This window comes from Petromyzon marinus, chromosome 52, assembly GCF_048934315.1.
Source record: "Petromyzon marinus isolate PM22_M1 ecotype Great Lakes invasive population chromosome 52, UKy_Petmar_22M1.pri1.0, whole genome shotgun sequence".
NCBI classification, from domain to species: domain Eukaryota; kingdom Metazoa; phylum Chordata; class Hyperoartia; order Petromyzontiformes; family Petromyzontidae; genus Petromyzon; species Petromyzon marinus.
Genome location: NC_133718.1, coordinates 376,850 through 391,173, shown reverse-complemented (window position 1 = coordinate 391,173; position 14,324 = coordinate 376,850). Strand labels below are relative to the sequence as shown.

At 46.8% G+C, this 14,324-nt stretch overlaps 1 protein-coding gene across 2 annotated transcripts in view; it reads right to left on the bottom strand.

Moving 5' to 3' along the window:
• The window catches only part of WDR76 (WD repeat domain 76), a 28,012-nt gene that overhangs the window by 11,047 nt on the left and 2,641 nt on the right, over positions 1 to 14,324 (bottom strand). Inside the window, exons 2-8 of one of the 2 annotated variants that reach the window (XM_032973739.2) lie at positions 13,593 to 13,764; positions 11,962 to 12,176; positions 9,796 to 9,888; positions 9,624 to 9,664; positions 8,544 to 8,673; positions 4,878 to 4,967; positions 3,643 to 3,825 (exon numbers count right to left, since the gene is read on the bottom strand). In XM_032973739.2, coding sequence (XP_032829630.1) covers positions 3,643 to 3,825; positions 4,878 to 4,967; positions 8,544 to 8,673; positions 9,624 to 9,664; positions 9,796 to 9,888; positions 11,962 to 12,176; positions 13,593 to 13,764 — 924 coding nt within the window. Of the gene's footprint in view, positions 1 to 3,642; positions 3,826 to 4,877; positions 4,971 to 8,543; positions 8,674 to 9,623; positions 9,665 to 9,795; positions 9,889 to 11,961; positions 12,177 to 13,592; positions 13,765 to 14,324 lie in introns of both variants that reach the window. The other variant, XM_076075058.1, reaches the window with a different exon arrangement.

Below are 14,324 nucleotides of genomic sequence, written 5' to 3'. Positions count from 1 at the left end.
GTCTGTCCTGAATTTTGGGTGGCCCAAAATCGCATATTTGGACTGACTGTAGGTGTGTCAAGTGGCAGCTTCCTAACCCTTCTAGAACATCAAAAGAATCAGTCTCTGACAGCACCATATGCCAAGTCAGTAAAATTGTATTGGGCTGCCCCCTGGTGGTCCATCTCAACACATCCGTCAACCACAGAACAAGCTCCTTATTCGAGACCCAAACATCATCGCACACCTCCTCTGGGCTTTGACATTCCTACTCCTAAAAGACGTTGCTGTAACTATCAACCACATATAAACATCACACAGGCCAGTGCACCACAGCTCCTCCACGAATGTAAAATGAAAGACGCATGTACAGTGTGATTGTAGCCATACGACGCAAACAATGGACCATATGTTAAACACATATAGACAAATATACACAGGGAGTCATGGAGATACATAGGAATTCTGAGATAGAGACACATTAAAGACGAGCCACAGTAGTGTGATTGTAGCCATGCAACCCAAACCTATGGACTATATAGTAAACCAGTGTAGTCTGCGCTCTTTCAAGAGGAACAGAACAACACAAACTCTCTCCTTAAGTCCCCTCGTCGTGCCGAGCAGACCTCGACATTGGACATTCAGCTCGTGAACATCTTGCTGACATGTTTTTGCACCTCTGATTAGCATGGTTGGCTATATATGGTGTAAAATAAGTGATTTCGTACAACACGGAGCCAACCGTGATAATCAGATGTGTGGGAGAACAGAATAAAATATCGTTGTGGCCATGAAAGAAAATGTTTATAGTTGGCAACATTTTCGACAAAGGCGCTCTTTCAAGGCACATAAAAAGGCCAGAGAGGAAGGGTGGCTAAGAGTTGGAGACTGCACTTTCAGACCATGGGTTCTGATGAAAAGTCTATTTCCATTTTTTCCTGATGAACAGGGTTTAAATAGGCCTATGAATAGTCACCTATTAGTCGCTATTGAGTAACAAACCCTCTATGATCGGGTCTCACCACTCGGACACCATAAGCATTAAATATTTACGTAATATCAATAGATCTATATATATAAAAGTCACAAATTGTGGCGGGGTTTGTGTGTCGTCGCGCGCTTGGCTCTCCAACGGTGGGGTTTACGTAAAAAAAATTGCCAGGTACCACGCCGTAAGCCCCGCGGTCAGCAAGCGCTATTCCTTTTTCACATCCGTCAACTTTAAATTAGTTTAATTAGCGATTTAGTGCGATTTTAGTGTGCTTCGCTTTTATTTATTTAATTATGATGCGTGCACGACCGTACCAACTCACGCGCCTATTGGTGGGGGAACAGCCCATGCCAAGTTGCGCGCCTTCGGTAGGAGTGAGGGGGACATTTTATTTCGCGTTAAAAATGCTATAAAAATACACTAAACGCTCAGGTAAATTCTTCACTGTGTGATGTCCCCCCCACCCCGATGCGTGCAGTTATTACTACTATACAGTCGCTAGATGCTACCACTATAGGCCGTAGATATTACTGCAGAGCAGCCGGGGAGATCGTGGCTGAGGGGGGGTGGGGTCAGCGGTAGCAGCCCAGCCCCAGCCTGCCAAGGTGCCACCTCAGCCGGCTGGACAATCTAGGCGGGACTAGGCCTCACCACGCCACTGTCAGGTGAGTACTTTGTGCTATAGAGTCGACAAATACTGCTACAGAGTTAGCATGTACTACTGTAGTGATAGAATGTAACACCACAGTCGGTATGCACTGCTGTAATCATAGCAGGTACCACCACAGTCAGTATGCACTGCTGTAATCATAGCAGGTACCACCACAGTCGGTATGCACTGTTGTAATCATAGCAGCATTGCTGCAGTGAAAGCAAGTACCACCACCACAGTATGCACTGCTGTAATCATATCATGTACCACCACAGTCAGTACGCACTGCTGTTAGATTTTTAAGAGTAGTTTTTAAATATTATTAAGACCGGGGCAACGCCGGGTACTTCCCGCTAGTATAAATATAAAAGTCTAAATTGTGTGTGGGTTTGTGGCAGGGTTTGTGTGTGGGTTTTGTGTGTGGTCGCGCGCTTGGCTCTCCAACGGTGGGGTTTAAAGTAAAAATTAAACAGCCAGGTACCACTCCGTAAGAACCATGGTGAGCAAGCGCTATTCCTTTTTCACATCCGTCAACTTTAAATTAGTTTAATTAGCGATTTTTGTGTGCTTACCATTCATTACTTTATTCATGACGCATGCACGACAATACCAAATCACGCGCTTTTGGTGGGGGGGATGGCCCATGCCAAGTCGTGCGCCTTCAGTGGGAGTGAGGGGGACATTTTCTTTCGCGTTAAAAATGCTATAAAAATACACTGAACGCTCAGGTAAATTTTTCACACTGTGTGATGTCCCCCCCACCCCGATGCGTGCAGTTATTACTACTATACAGTCGCTAGATGCTACCACTATAGGCTGTAGATATTACTGCAGAGCGGCCGGGGAGATCGTGGCTGGGGGGGGGGGGGGGTCAGGGGTAGCAGCTCAGCCCCAGCCTGCCAAGGTGCCACCTCGGCCGGCTGGATAATCTAGGCGAGGCCGGAGGCTTTTCACAGGACTAGGCCTCACCACACCACTCTGTCAGGTGAGTACTTTGTGCTATACAGTCGATAAATACTGCTATAGAGTCAGAATGTACTACTGTAGTGATAGCAGGTACCACCACAGTCGGTATGCACTGCTGTAATCACAGCAGGTACCACCACAGTATGCATTTCTGTAATCATAGCAGGTACCACCACAGTATGCACTGCTGTAATCATAGCAGGTACCACCACAGTCAGTACGCACTGTTAGATTTTTAAGAGTAGTTTTTTTATTTTTTTTAAGACCCGGGCAACGCCGGGTACTTCCCGCTCGTCAATATATAAGTATGAACATGCATTGCAAAGTATTAATACCAGTCACGTTTTGCCCAAAATAACATAACTTTTTGATATGAAACGTCGCTTCTGTATAGTGACGTGAAGTGCATAGATCTGGCCGGAAACGCAAGAATAGATATGCTACAACAGCATTCACCACAGCTGTGGCAAATGCCCTTGTATTTTTCAACATTTCGGTCCTGTACATAGTCATGAGGATGCTGCAACTTGTGGTGTAATGGTCAGCGCGCTGGAGTGGCAATCCCAGAGGTCGCCGCTTAAGATTCTTCCAGCGCGGCAGTGGAAACATTGGTGCAGGTTTCTCAAATCCCCCCCGACTGCCTCTGTCCACCCAGCAGTATAAATGGCTACCACCAGAGTTAGAAGAACAGGAAGGGCTATGTGTGGGTAGAGTAAGGTATGGGTGGGTACACCCAGACAAGGTGTGGATGGGTACACTCACACCTCCTCTAATATGTCTGGTCAACATGGAAGAGGAGACCAAATACCCTGCAGAGTTCCCTCTACGTGGAGGGAGCAAAAAATTGCAGGGCTGCACCTTTACCTGCTTTACGAAGTCACGGTGCGTGTGGCATCACTGCAGTGCCACCATCGGTCACAATGTGACCAGATCCATGCTCGTGGTCCAGTAAAAGCTTCACACACAGATGAGTTTACAGATGATGCTCAGCTCGTTCGTTAGTGTAGTGAAGTAGTCACTTTTCTCACGACAATTCCCTTCGTGCTGAACCCACCAGGTCCCAGAAGACCACGTTGCCCTGGCTGTCCCCAGCAGCCATGAGGACGTGGTCCATGGTTGGGTGCACGGCCACCGAGCAGATTTTCTCCCTCATCACCTTGGCGATACGGCAGTTGCCCTGACGCAACCCGAGCAGCCACGCAGAGTCGCAAGGCTCGCGACCATCAGTCTCAACGATCTGTTTTGACGACACAAACACGTGTGCCAATCAGCACACCACCGTCAAAAAGACACAATCATCTTGCTTTGCGTGCTTCATTGGGTGAGTTTCATCTCCCGGTTAAAGAGGAGATTTTGACCGACTGATCCATGTGCTCGGAGCTAACAGGCACTTGCCCTCACGGTAACTGTTCTCTGGTGGTGGCTATGCATGTGCCTCTAATCTAGCAGTGCGGAGGCAGTGAGGGTTGGTGGATCGCAGAATTGTTGGGAAACTCCATTGCCGTGGACGTCAAGGAGCCATATGCTGGTTTGCCAGAAGGCAGTAACAACAAAAATGTCGACTCCACTCATTCTATCTGATTAGGATAGTGTTCTCCCTTGCATGCGTCCGTTTTCTCTAGGTGCTCCGGTTTCCTTCCACATGTATAGACGCTCATTAATTTGGCTGATAACACCTTAAAATATAGAGGGGACCGCAGTGCTGGGGCAAAAGTTGGCGCCGACTAATCGCGCGGTTGCCTTCCCGCTTGTCTGTGGTCCCTCGCGCCTACGAGTCGTTCTCTCGCTCCCTCTCACTATTCGTGTGAGCGAATACTGTGCGAGTTACAAGAGGGAATTATTTTTGTATTATTTCACTCGTTAACCCCAGGAAAGCCTCACCGAGTCTACTCTTCTTCAGGAAGGTCCTGTAAACATGTTGCAGTCGGGGTGAGGGCAATATCGCTCTGTGCGATCCCAATTAGGTCATTTGCATTTTTCCACTTTTCGGATGTTTGGCCAATTCCAGTTGCATGGTGGTGTGTTGTTCTTCTAGTTCAGTGGTTCTTAACCTGGGGTGCACACACCCCCTGGAGGTGCGAGATGCCATTTCTGGGGGTGCGAGACATGCCAGATCTTTTTAGAAGGTAAATCATCGGAACACAAATTAAGCACGGGCACGTAAGTACAAAGGGGTGCAAGGCTGCAGTAAAGGTTAAGAACCGCTGTTCTAGTTGATTCGACAGCAAGCGCGGCACCTACATCACACGCAACACAAATTTCTGACGGCGCATACCTTCCCCCACTCACCTCGCTTTTCCTCCACACCTCGAGTAGGGCATTCTGCTCCTCCATGGACAGGTTGGTGGCCTCCATCTTCAGTGGCCCAGATGCCCTGAGCTTCTGTGACAAGAAACATGCAGTCAACGCGGGAGATCCACAGGCCGGAGCGGGTAGCGTCGTGCGCGTGTGTGGCCTTAACATGCACATGGCCTGGCACAAGCGCCGTGGTGACATCACCGCCACTTAGTGGCGAATGGCGGTTGTTGATATTGTTGTGTGTGTGAGGTTTATTTTTATTAAATCATTGAAAACTCAGCGGATGAGGAATAGCTTCGTTTGCAAGGCGACCTGGGTCGCACTCAGGTGACCAAATTCGCAAGTTTTCGCAGCAAACATGATTAAAAACAGAGGGTTGGGTTGGGCCACGTAATCATCTGAACGAATTTGTGTCGTTAAGAGCCTCTGCCACCGAATCACTGCCCAAACAAATTAAATAGTCACTTTGATGAGCATTCATTGATGCACCAATTACTATTGTTTCGGCTCACTCGCCGGTGAGTTACATAACAACAATCGCAATCACATCTATTGGCTACATATTTGTTTTTATATTTCTTGGGGGATTCTCACAACAAATCCAACCTTACCCCTATCCATCCAAACCCACCATCACTACCGCTGCTGCACCCACACTCCCACCTGGTCCACTACCCAAACAAGCCCTACCCTGTGTACGAAGGAAGGGGCAGGGCCTATTCAGAAAGAGGCGGGCCCTAAAGAAGAAGAGGTGCAGGGCCTAAAATAGAAAGGTGGAGAGCCAAAAGAGGAAGAAAATGCGTGGCCTAATAAGGAAGGAGCAGTGCCTAGAGGTTGATGAGTTACGTTCGCTGAAGGTGACTGTTCCATTCTGAAATTGTAAGCAAAAGTTCGCTAACTATAGGGCAGTCATAGACATAGGAACGGATTCCATTCTTGAGACCCGTTCGTAAGTCGAACGGTTCATAAGTCGGAACAGAATCATGCACATACGGTCAGTGTTATAAAATGTGTTACGGTTCAACAAAAAGGAAAGCATTGTTAAACTCACAAGAATAAATATTGTACACTTACATATAATACTGTAAAAAAACTGTATAGTACAAAAAACAGAAATAAAGGAACAAAAATAGAAAAAAAGATTTGTTTTATTTTCACTTACCTTGAGTCCTGATGCTGGCTTGCTTGTCGGAAGAGGCACAATGAGTCACCACAATTGCACACAAAGACAAAGATCCCCTGTATAGCCTAAAAATACTGTTGGAGCAAGTGCTGTTAGCGAGCACCTATGAAGGCCCGGTGCGGCACACAGGAGGATCGCTCTGCTGATCAAGATATTTATGCGGTTTAGTTTGCAAGTGTGAGTTCTTGTCTTAAGTCGATATTAAAAATAATATTTTATGGAAGGTGGTTTCTCATAAGTGTGGGTGTTCGTATGTCAGGTGGTTCTAAGTCGAGGACTGCCTGTACAGAAAAGCATTGGATTTTGCTTGTACTAGCTATCTTTTAGCTACTTTTAACTAATGCCTGGAATAACCCAAAACATTTTTTTCAACTGTTCATAGACTTTTCCATTCATAATTTTCCCCTTCTTTCTTTTCCACAACTGAAAACCAAGCTGACCAGTTTTGTTAGTATTTTTTAAAACAAAATCAACATAATCCATCTCTCAATTGAATCTCTGCCTCCAACCACCTTGTCAACTATTCCCAATCTAATGAAGATTTCAAATTTCTCTGTATTTTTTTTACTTTCTTTGCCTGAAGTTACTGGTAGTTAGATCCCAGCCCACTTACTGTCACTCTGGATCTTTTTCCTTCCAAGCCCTTTCATTCTAACTTTCCATCTCTTGCTGCGTTCATCACTAATCTCTTTAATAATTCACTCAATTATGGTTCTGTGCCTCTGCTTAAGAAGCCTGGCCTTGAACCTGAGGTCATCAGTAATGATCTCCCCATCTCAAAATCTGCCTTACCTCTTCCAAGGTCCTCCACAGCGTGTTATTGCCATGCAGCGCCAACACCACTTGCTCGTGAGTGACCTTCGAAATCCCTTTGAGTCTGGTTTCAGGCCTGGTTTCATTACGGACCCAGCCCTGTTGAGGGTTGTGGATGATGTGTTGGTTGCTGCAGATGCAGGCCTGTCTAGTGTTATCGTCATTTTGGACTTGAGTGCTGCCTTTGACGCGGTCGATCATCTCATCCTGCTCGAGTGATTGGAAGGCTACATGGGGTTTTTTGGCATTGCCTTGAGCTGGTTCACTTTCTACCTCTCCAATCGAAAGCAGTTTGTCAGCCTTGGAGGGCAACAATCCGATACATGTTCTGTTCCATTTAGTGTGCATATACATATGACCCCACTCGGTCATATTTTACGCAAACTAGGTCTTTAACTTCCTTGTTATGCTGATGACAATTTACATTCATGCTCAATCTACATTCATGCTCAATCTACCTTTCAAGCATCTGCTTATAGTCTGTCAGGTTCTCTCATGTCTATCAAGACAATCCCACTTTCTTCAGTTACATTTTTATAAGACAGAGGTGTTGCTTGTTGAGTCTCCCCACACCAAATTTATAAACCTGGTTCGGTCCGTCTGACAATCGATGGCCACAATATTGGTGCTCCTCAGGCAGTTCCAAGTCTTGGTGTTTTCCTTGATGCCTCATTAAGCTTTGAAGTGCACATTAACAAGGTCACTAAAGGCTTCCTTTTTTCATCTTAGAAATATAGCCAGGCACCACCCCCATCCTGTATCGGACAATTAGAAGCTGGTTCATGCCTTTTTGTTCTCTCGTATTGATTTTTGTAATTCACTGTTTGCTGGCATCCCCCTTAAACTGTTAAGTCGCGTACAACAATTCGTGCAGAATGTGGCTGCCAGAATTCTTACTCGCTGACATCTCTCCTTTGGCTGCCGGTCTGGTTTTTGAGTAGAGTTCAAGATTCTTCTCCTCACCCACAAGGGTGTTAACGATGTTGTTCTCATCACATATAAACAGGACCTCCTTCGGCCATGTATTCTAACAAGAGTGCTTTGGTCTTCCAAGTCTGGTCTGTTGTGTGTGCCGAGGTCACATCTCTGTACGAGGTTTTCGCGTGGCCCCCAGGATGTAAAATTCACTTCCACTGGACATTCGCTGTGCCGACTGCCTCGTTTAATTCAAACCCCGCCCTTAATACGCACTTATTTTTCAGGGCTTTTCTATTTTGTGATTCCTTTGTTCGATTTTATTGGTGTGAGCCTGCATGCTTGTATGTTTTGTACAGAGCCTTGTGATCTCCAAGTGCAAGGCACTTTAGAAGTGTAAATTATTATTACCTTCAGTTTAACACGTAGGCTTTTGGGACAAATATTATCCATGAGTGGGGTTTTTTTGGGGTAGATATGTAGATATAAATGTGTCATTGAACCCGCCACAGAAAACATTTATATTAACGCGAACTAAAAAAAAACCTCTTAAGGATATTACCTGTCCTGTTGATTTGAGGTCACAAAAGCGCATAATGAGACACGCGCAGCAGGCAGCAGTGGCACGGCCTTTGTGCTGCAGATACAGCCACAGGCCGACTCGGTGATTATAAAAATCTAAATGACTAAATTGGTCACGTAAAAACCAGTCGAACAATGATCCGGTGTCATGAGGACTTGCTCACCACGTGAGACTCTGCTGCGGTGAGCAAGGGCTGCTTCTCGGGCAGCGGCACGCCCGACGGGTCCAGCTTGCGCAAGCGGCGGGACAGCTTGCGCAGGGGCAGCGGCGGCTGCTTCACCTTCACTCTGGAGCTAGGGTGGGGGGGGAATGGTAACGGTCTTGGTTTAGATTGCACAGCGGTAACTCTTGCGCCCAATGGCAAGAAGCGCCTGGGTTGGATTCCCGACACCGGTGCCATTCTGTGTGAAGGTTCTATTCCCACCCCCCCATAGGCTTTGTCTGGGTTCTCCAGTCTCCTCCCATAGCTAATCGTATGCAATTATATTCTGTTCTCACCCATGACGGCAGCAACACGTTTAGCAGTTACAGTATATGCCAATGTCGAGGTCCGCCAGCCACGAGAGGGCTTCAGCAGAGGAAATGTGTAGTTTTGTTATTCCGCTGTTGAAGGAGCACAGACTACAGTGGTTTATTTTAGGGTCCATAATTTGGGTTGCACAGCCAAAATAACCCGGCTTGTCTTTAAATTTACATTAGTGAAGATGTGTGCATCGTCGGCCTGTTGATATTCCAATATGGTTGATGGTTACACCAACGTCTTCGAGGAGGAATGTCAAAGCCAGGAGGTGTGATGTTTGGATCTTGAAAGAGTTTTTTTTATTCTGGATGTCTGCGTTGTTCAAGAGCATCCTTCTGGATATGGGTGAGATTCTAGGGTGATGACAGCGCGATCCCAGAGGGGCGCATCAGGACTTGAGCCAGCAGCAATGTACATTTTTGAGGTCTTCGTTGATGGTTAAGGATGTTGTTGGCTAAGAAAAATGTGTAAATTGCCTTGCAGTTTGCACGTCTCTGCAAATATTTAGTGGAAGGCGCTTTATCTTAGTGAAATGGACGTCATTTATTTGAATTGCATGGCATGTCACTGGTGTTGATCACACATTCCAGTGCAGCAGGAGCCCTCTAGAAATATTCTCTGGACTTAGTATGACTCTCCTATGCAAAGTAGTAACTAATATTATTATGTTAAAAATGAGTGAGAATGGAGGGAGTCCCTCAAAAGAACAGAATGTGAACACACCTGTGTGAACGTTTATTAACTTCTTTCAGGCTCTCCACTTCCTGCATGAAACAGTGAGAACACGTACACACACACACACAAAGACACGCACATCAGTATTATTGGGAGATATCCGAACGCCCCCCCCCCCGGGGTACTAACATGTCACGGTTCTGTTTGCAAGTGTCGCCACCTTTTGAATGTTGAGAGCCGCAAGGAACTTTGCATTCTCCTGGATGTTCCGAAGTCTCTTGCGCTCGGAAGATGACAGCTGCTCCATGCCGGCCTGCCAAGGGTTTCGCGCATAAGGTGGCATCAGCACTTCACAGCCTACGCACCAAGCTCAAGTTTGTGTTTGGTTAAACCAGCTGGCGAACTCAAAGAGACCAGGACAAGAGTCTCATTTGTAAGAGTGATTCGGGTCACCAAAAAAGTACAACATTAACTAAGCAAAATTGGAGCAAAAATCAACCAAAGATAAATGTTAGCAATAAACCACCGCATTATAGAAGAAATCGTAAAACAATGCACAAACATATTAAGCATGATGGATTTTCTCTTTCAAAAGTGGGCTCAGACAAATTACAGGAAGGCCTCGACATCCACGAAGATTAGGTTCTTGACAATCTGCACGAAAGTACAATTCCCGAATGTGGATACGATGTTGATATGGGAGAAAGGGGGTTATGGTTCTCGAGTCGAACTGAACATACAGGAGAACATGAAATGTTTCATAATATTATTCCCGTACTGTACACATAAATTACATCCATATAATTAATTAAATTTTACAAAAGTACAAATAGATAATAACACAAATCATACACAACCCTCAAATAAAATACCCTAAATTTTAACATTTACCGTAATTCACTTTGGGTGATAATGGGGGTGTGATGATGGTACTATTGTGGCGGTCAACGGTGCACTTCCAGCCACACTTTCCCAAAACGCCTTCTCGTTTTTTTCCTTTATAAAACCGTTGACTCGTTTACCATGGGATGGCGGCCAACAGCAAACGCACTACAGCCATGGTGAGCAAGTCTATCCAACACAACTTTCCTTTTTGAGCTAAGCTCGTGACTTTTTTATGGCTTTTGATCTATTTTTTAATCTCTCTTTTCCACACTCAATTGACGCTTAGACCCCCCCCCCCCCATTGATTGAAATAAAAAAAACACCACCAATAAGGCAAATACAGCGCACAAAAGGCAACGGCACTTGAAGACTAAAAGCTCCAGCATGTGTATGATGGGCACACGATCCACAATACACTACTGTACTGTGCAAGTAAAGTATCCCTCCCCCAAGATGCGATCATGCCAAATCGCGAATCGTTTAAGGAAAAAGGGGCGAACTTTCAAATGGTATGCAAATATTAAAACATTGAACCTAAACTATTTAAACGATTTTTTATTTTACCAGGTAAGGCCCACCGAGCTATGTAGCTCAAGTAGTGGCTTATTACGTGGACATTTATAGCAGCCAAAAACTCTAAACGCATGTTTCTAAGTGTGGAGGGAAAAACCGGAGTACCCAAAGAAAATTCACACGACAACGGAGAGAGATAGGCATGCAAACTCCAAATATACAGCAGGCGTCGGAGTCACATCGTGAATAATCGAATCTCACAAAAGAAAAATCCACGAAGAGGTCTAACTGTACTTTACAAACCAAAGTCGAATTAAGTTACAGAAAACTCAACGTGGGTTTACGGTGATGACATGAGCGTTTATTGAACAGGCCAATGCACACGTAGAGCATCGCATGGCTGATGCCCCACCGGACTCGCACGCGTCCCCAATTATTGTTATTGGCATTTGTACCTAGCAACCAAACCTTTGCGAAGGAGAGACTGGTAAATTCAGGAAGTCAACCATTAACTGTCCCTTTGTGTGCTCGCAAACCGGGATGAGCGGTGAATTCTTAAATGTAATTCGGGAAGCGTTTTGCGACGTCCCTACATAAGTGTGTAAACAGACAAGAACATGTGTCCCATGCAACCGCAAGTACATTATCATATCAGGCTTCAGGGACCTTGCACATGCAGAGCCTGGAAAGAGTTTATGATGTGGGGTGCCTAATGAGGCTATAATTGCGTGGATAGGAAATAAGGGTCTGGGCAGCAGTGGCCTGTGAGACTTGGGGAAGTATTGCGCTGCATAGTCTACGGCCTGGCATTTTAATGCCAGGCCGGGTGATGTATTCACCATTTTAAAAAGGGGGGTCACATTTTCCATGTGAAAGGAGCATCACGGTTGAGGCTCTAAACATCTAATTGGACTAGGGAGCACATCTCTTTACCCCACAAGTCATCTACCCAATTGAACCCACAGGTAATCTACCCAATTGAACTCACCTCCATTTCAGAGTCGCTGCTGCTGCTACTACTGCTGCTGGAGTTAACATTGGCCGCTGCGTTGCTTGTCACGGCCGGAGGGCACGGAGGAGCCGGGTCCAGCCTGGGTGCAGCAGTGCCCTGGAGGGCGGCCATGGGTAGCGACAACTCCTCCAGATCCAGCGCCGCCACTTTGCGGGCACGGCCGAGCAATTCGCTCTGATTCACGCCGACTCCTGCACGACAGTTGCAGCCACGTCTCACCCTGCAGGCCCGCAGTAGCCTCACACACCCTGGGATGAGTTGTAGAGACTGGATGCTGCATGTGCGAAGAACCCGGGCACGCAAAGTGACTAAAATTTTGCAAAATTTGGACCATGACGCCAGCGCGCAATGGAATATTCGTGCCGAATTACGTCACGGGATGTTTTAACGTCCACTGCAAAGCAGACAGCTAGTAGTATTTGAAAGGTTAACACGCACCGCTGTACGAGCAGTCCTCCACTCGCTAACGGATTCCGTTCCTGAGACCCGTTCGTAAGTCAAAAGGTTCGTAAGTCAGAACACAATCATGTACTGTATTCAAATGCACATATGGTTAGTGTTGCAAAATGTGTTGCGATTCAGCATTGTTAAACTCATAAGAAGAAACATTGTACACTTGCATATAATACTGTAGAGTAAAGAAAGCCTAACATAAAGTAACATAAATAGAAAAAAATCTGTTCCTGATGCTGGCTTGCTTGTTGGAAGCGGAGTAATGAGTCCCCAGAATTTCACGCAAAAAAAGAGAAAGACCCCTGTGTAGCCTTAACAGACTGTTGGGGCAAGTGCTGTTCGCGAGCACCTGTGAAGGCCGGCACGGCACACGAGGGGGTAGGTGGCCAACACCATACCGAGCCACCTTTGACTCCAAATGGTGATGTTTACACACCACACCCGGCACTCAATTGAGGCTGAGTCGACCTAAGGGAGGCCCAGGGCCCATTCAAATAATCATCACCGGTGTTGGTCGTGAGCGGGAATATAACTCGGGTCACTGGGTTGGTAGCACAGCGCGCTAACTGTAGCACGTGGGAATGCGCATGCGCGCACGCACACAAAGATCCCCCATATAGCCTGACCAGACTGTTGGGGCAAGTGCTGTTTGCGAGCACCTATGAAGGCCGGCACTGCACTAGAGGGGGTGGGTGGCCAGTGCCACGCCCGACCGCCTTTGTAGCCCAGTGCGTTAATCACCTCAACCTAGGCGAGACCCAGGACAGGTTCAGATAATCGTCACTGGTGTTAGCCTTGAGCGGGACTCGAACTCGGTTCACCGGGTTCGTAGCGCGCACACACACACACGTTCACACACACATACATGTGCGCGCACACACACACACAGACACTCACTCCCAGTGGGATGCTGTGACTCATTACACCTCGTGGAGGATCGCTCCACTGACCAAAATAGTTCCGCGGTTTAGTTCGCACAAGTGCGAGTTCACCAGCTGGTTACATGATAAAAAAAAATTATCATTGAAGATGGTTCGTAAGTACAGATGTTCGCAAGTCGATGACTGCCGTATTCACCAGGTCGACCCGCCGAATTGAACCCGCGAACCTCTGTCGCCACCACTAGGCAACATCATCCACTGCGGGGGCATCACCTTGACTCTGGTAGGCACTGATCTCTGCTGGCCCTAACAACATGGACTGGCGCCTGCGAGGCCGCGTCGCCATGGCCGCGCTCAGCCCCTCATCCACCACAAAGGATGGCACTAGGTCCGAGACGTTCCGCTTTTGGACCAGCCCCCGGCGCCGGCTGGAGTCGAGCTCAGCCTGTGAAACACCGATACAACACGCACACACACGGGTGAAGTTACCCAGCAGGTGAGGATTCACGCAGGTGGCCAGATGGCTGCACATTCGGTTTTGCCTTGTGGGGAACGGTAGTGCAGTGATTAACGCACTGGGATACGAACCCGGCGACCCAATATCGACGCAGCCTAAAATGAGATGTTGTGATGTGTAAAACATCGCCGCAATGTAGACAAAGGCGGTAGTGGTGCTGGTCACCCACCCCCTCGTGTGCCATACTGGCATAGATGCTTGCTAAAAACACTTTCCCCAACAGTCTGTGAAGGCTATATAGGGGATATTTGTTTTTGTAACATTCGGGTTTCATCTTCCTCCGACTCAATGTTGACAAAACCAAAGTACTCTCCTCAGTGGCAAAAGGTTCACATGCAGACTCCAGTATGAGCGTGCACCTCCAAAACATTGCAGTGGAAAAAAATGTGAAACCTTGCAGTTGCCAGCACACATACTGCATCTCAACTCTACACGTCTCCAAAATGCTCTACGGCCTTTCTCCTCCTCCCTCATCTCACAATGCTTCC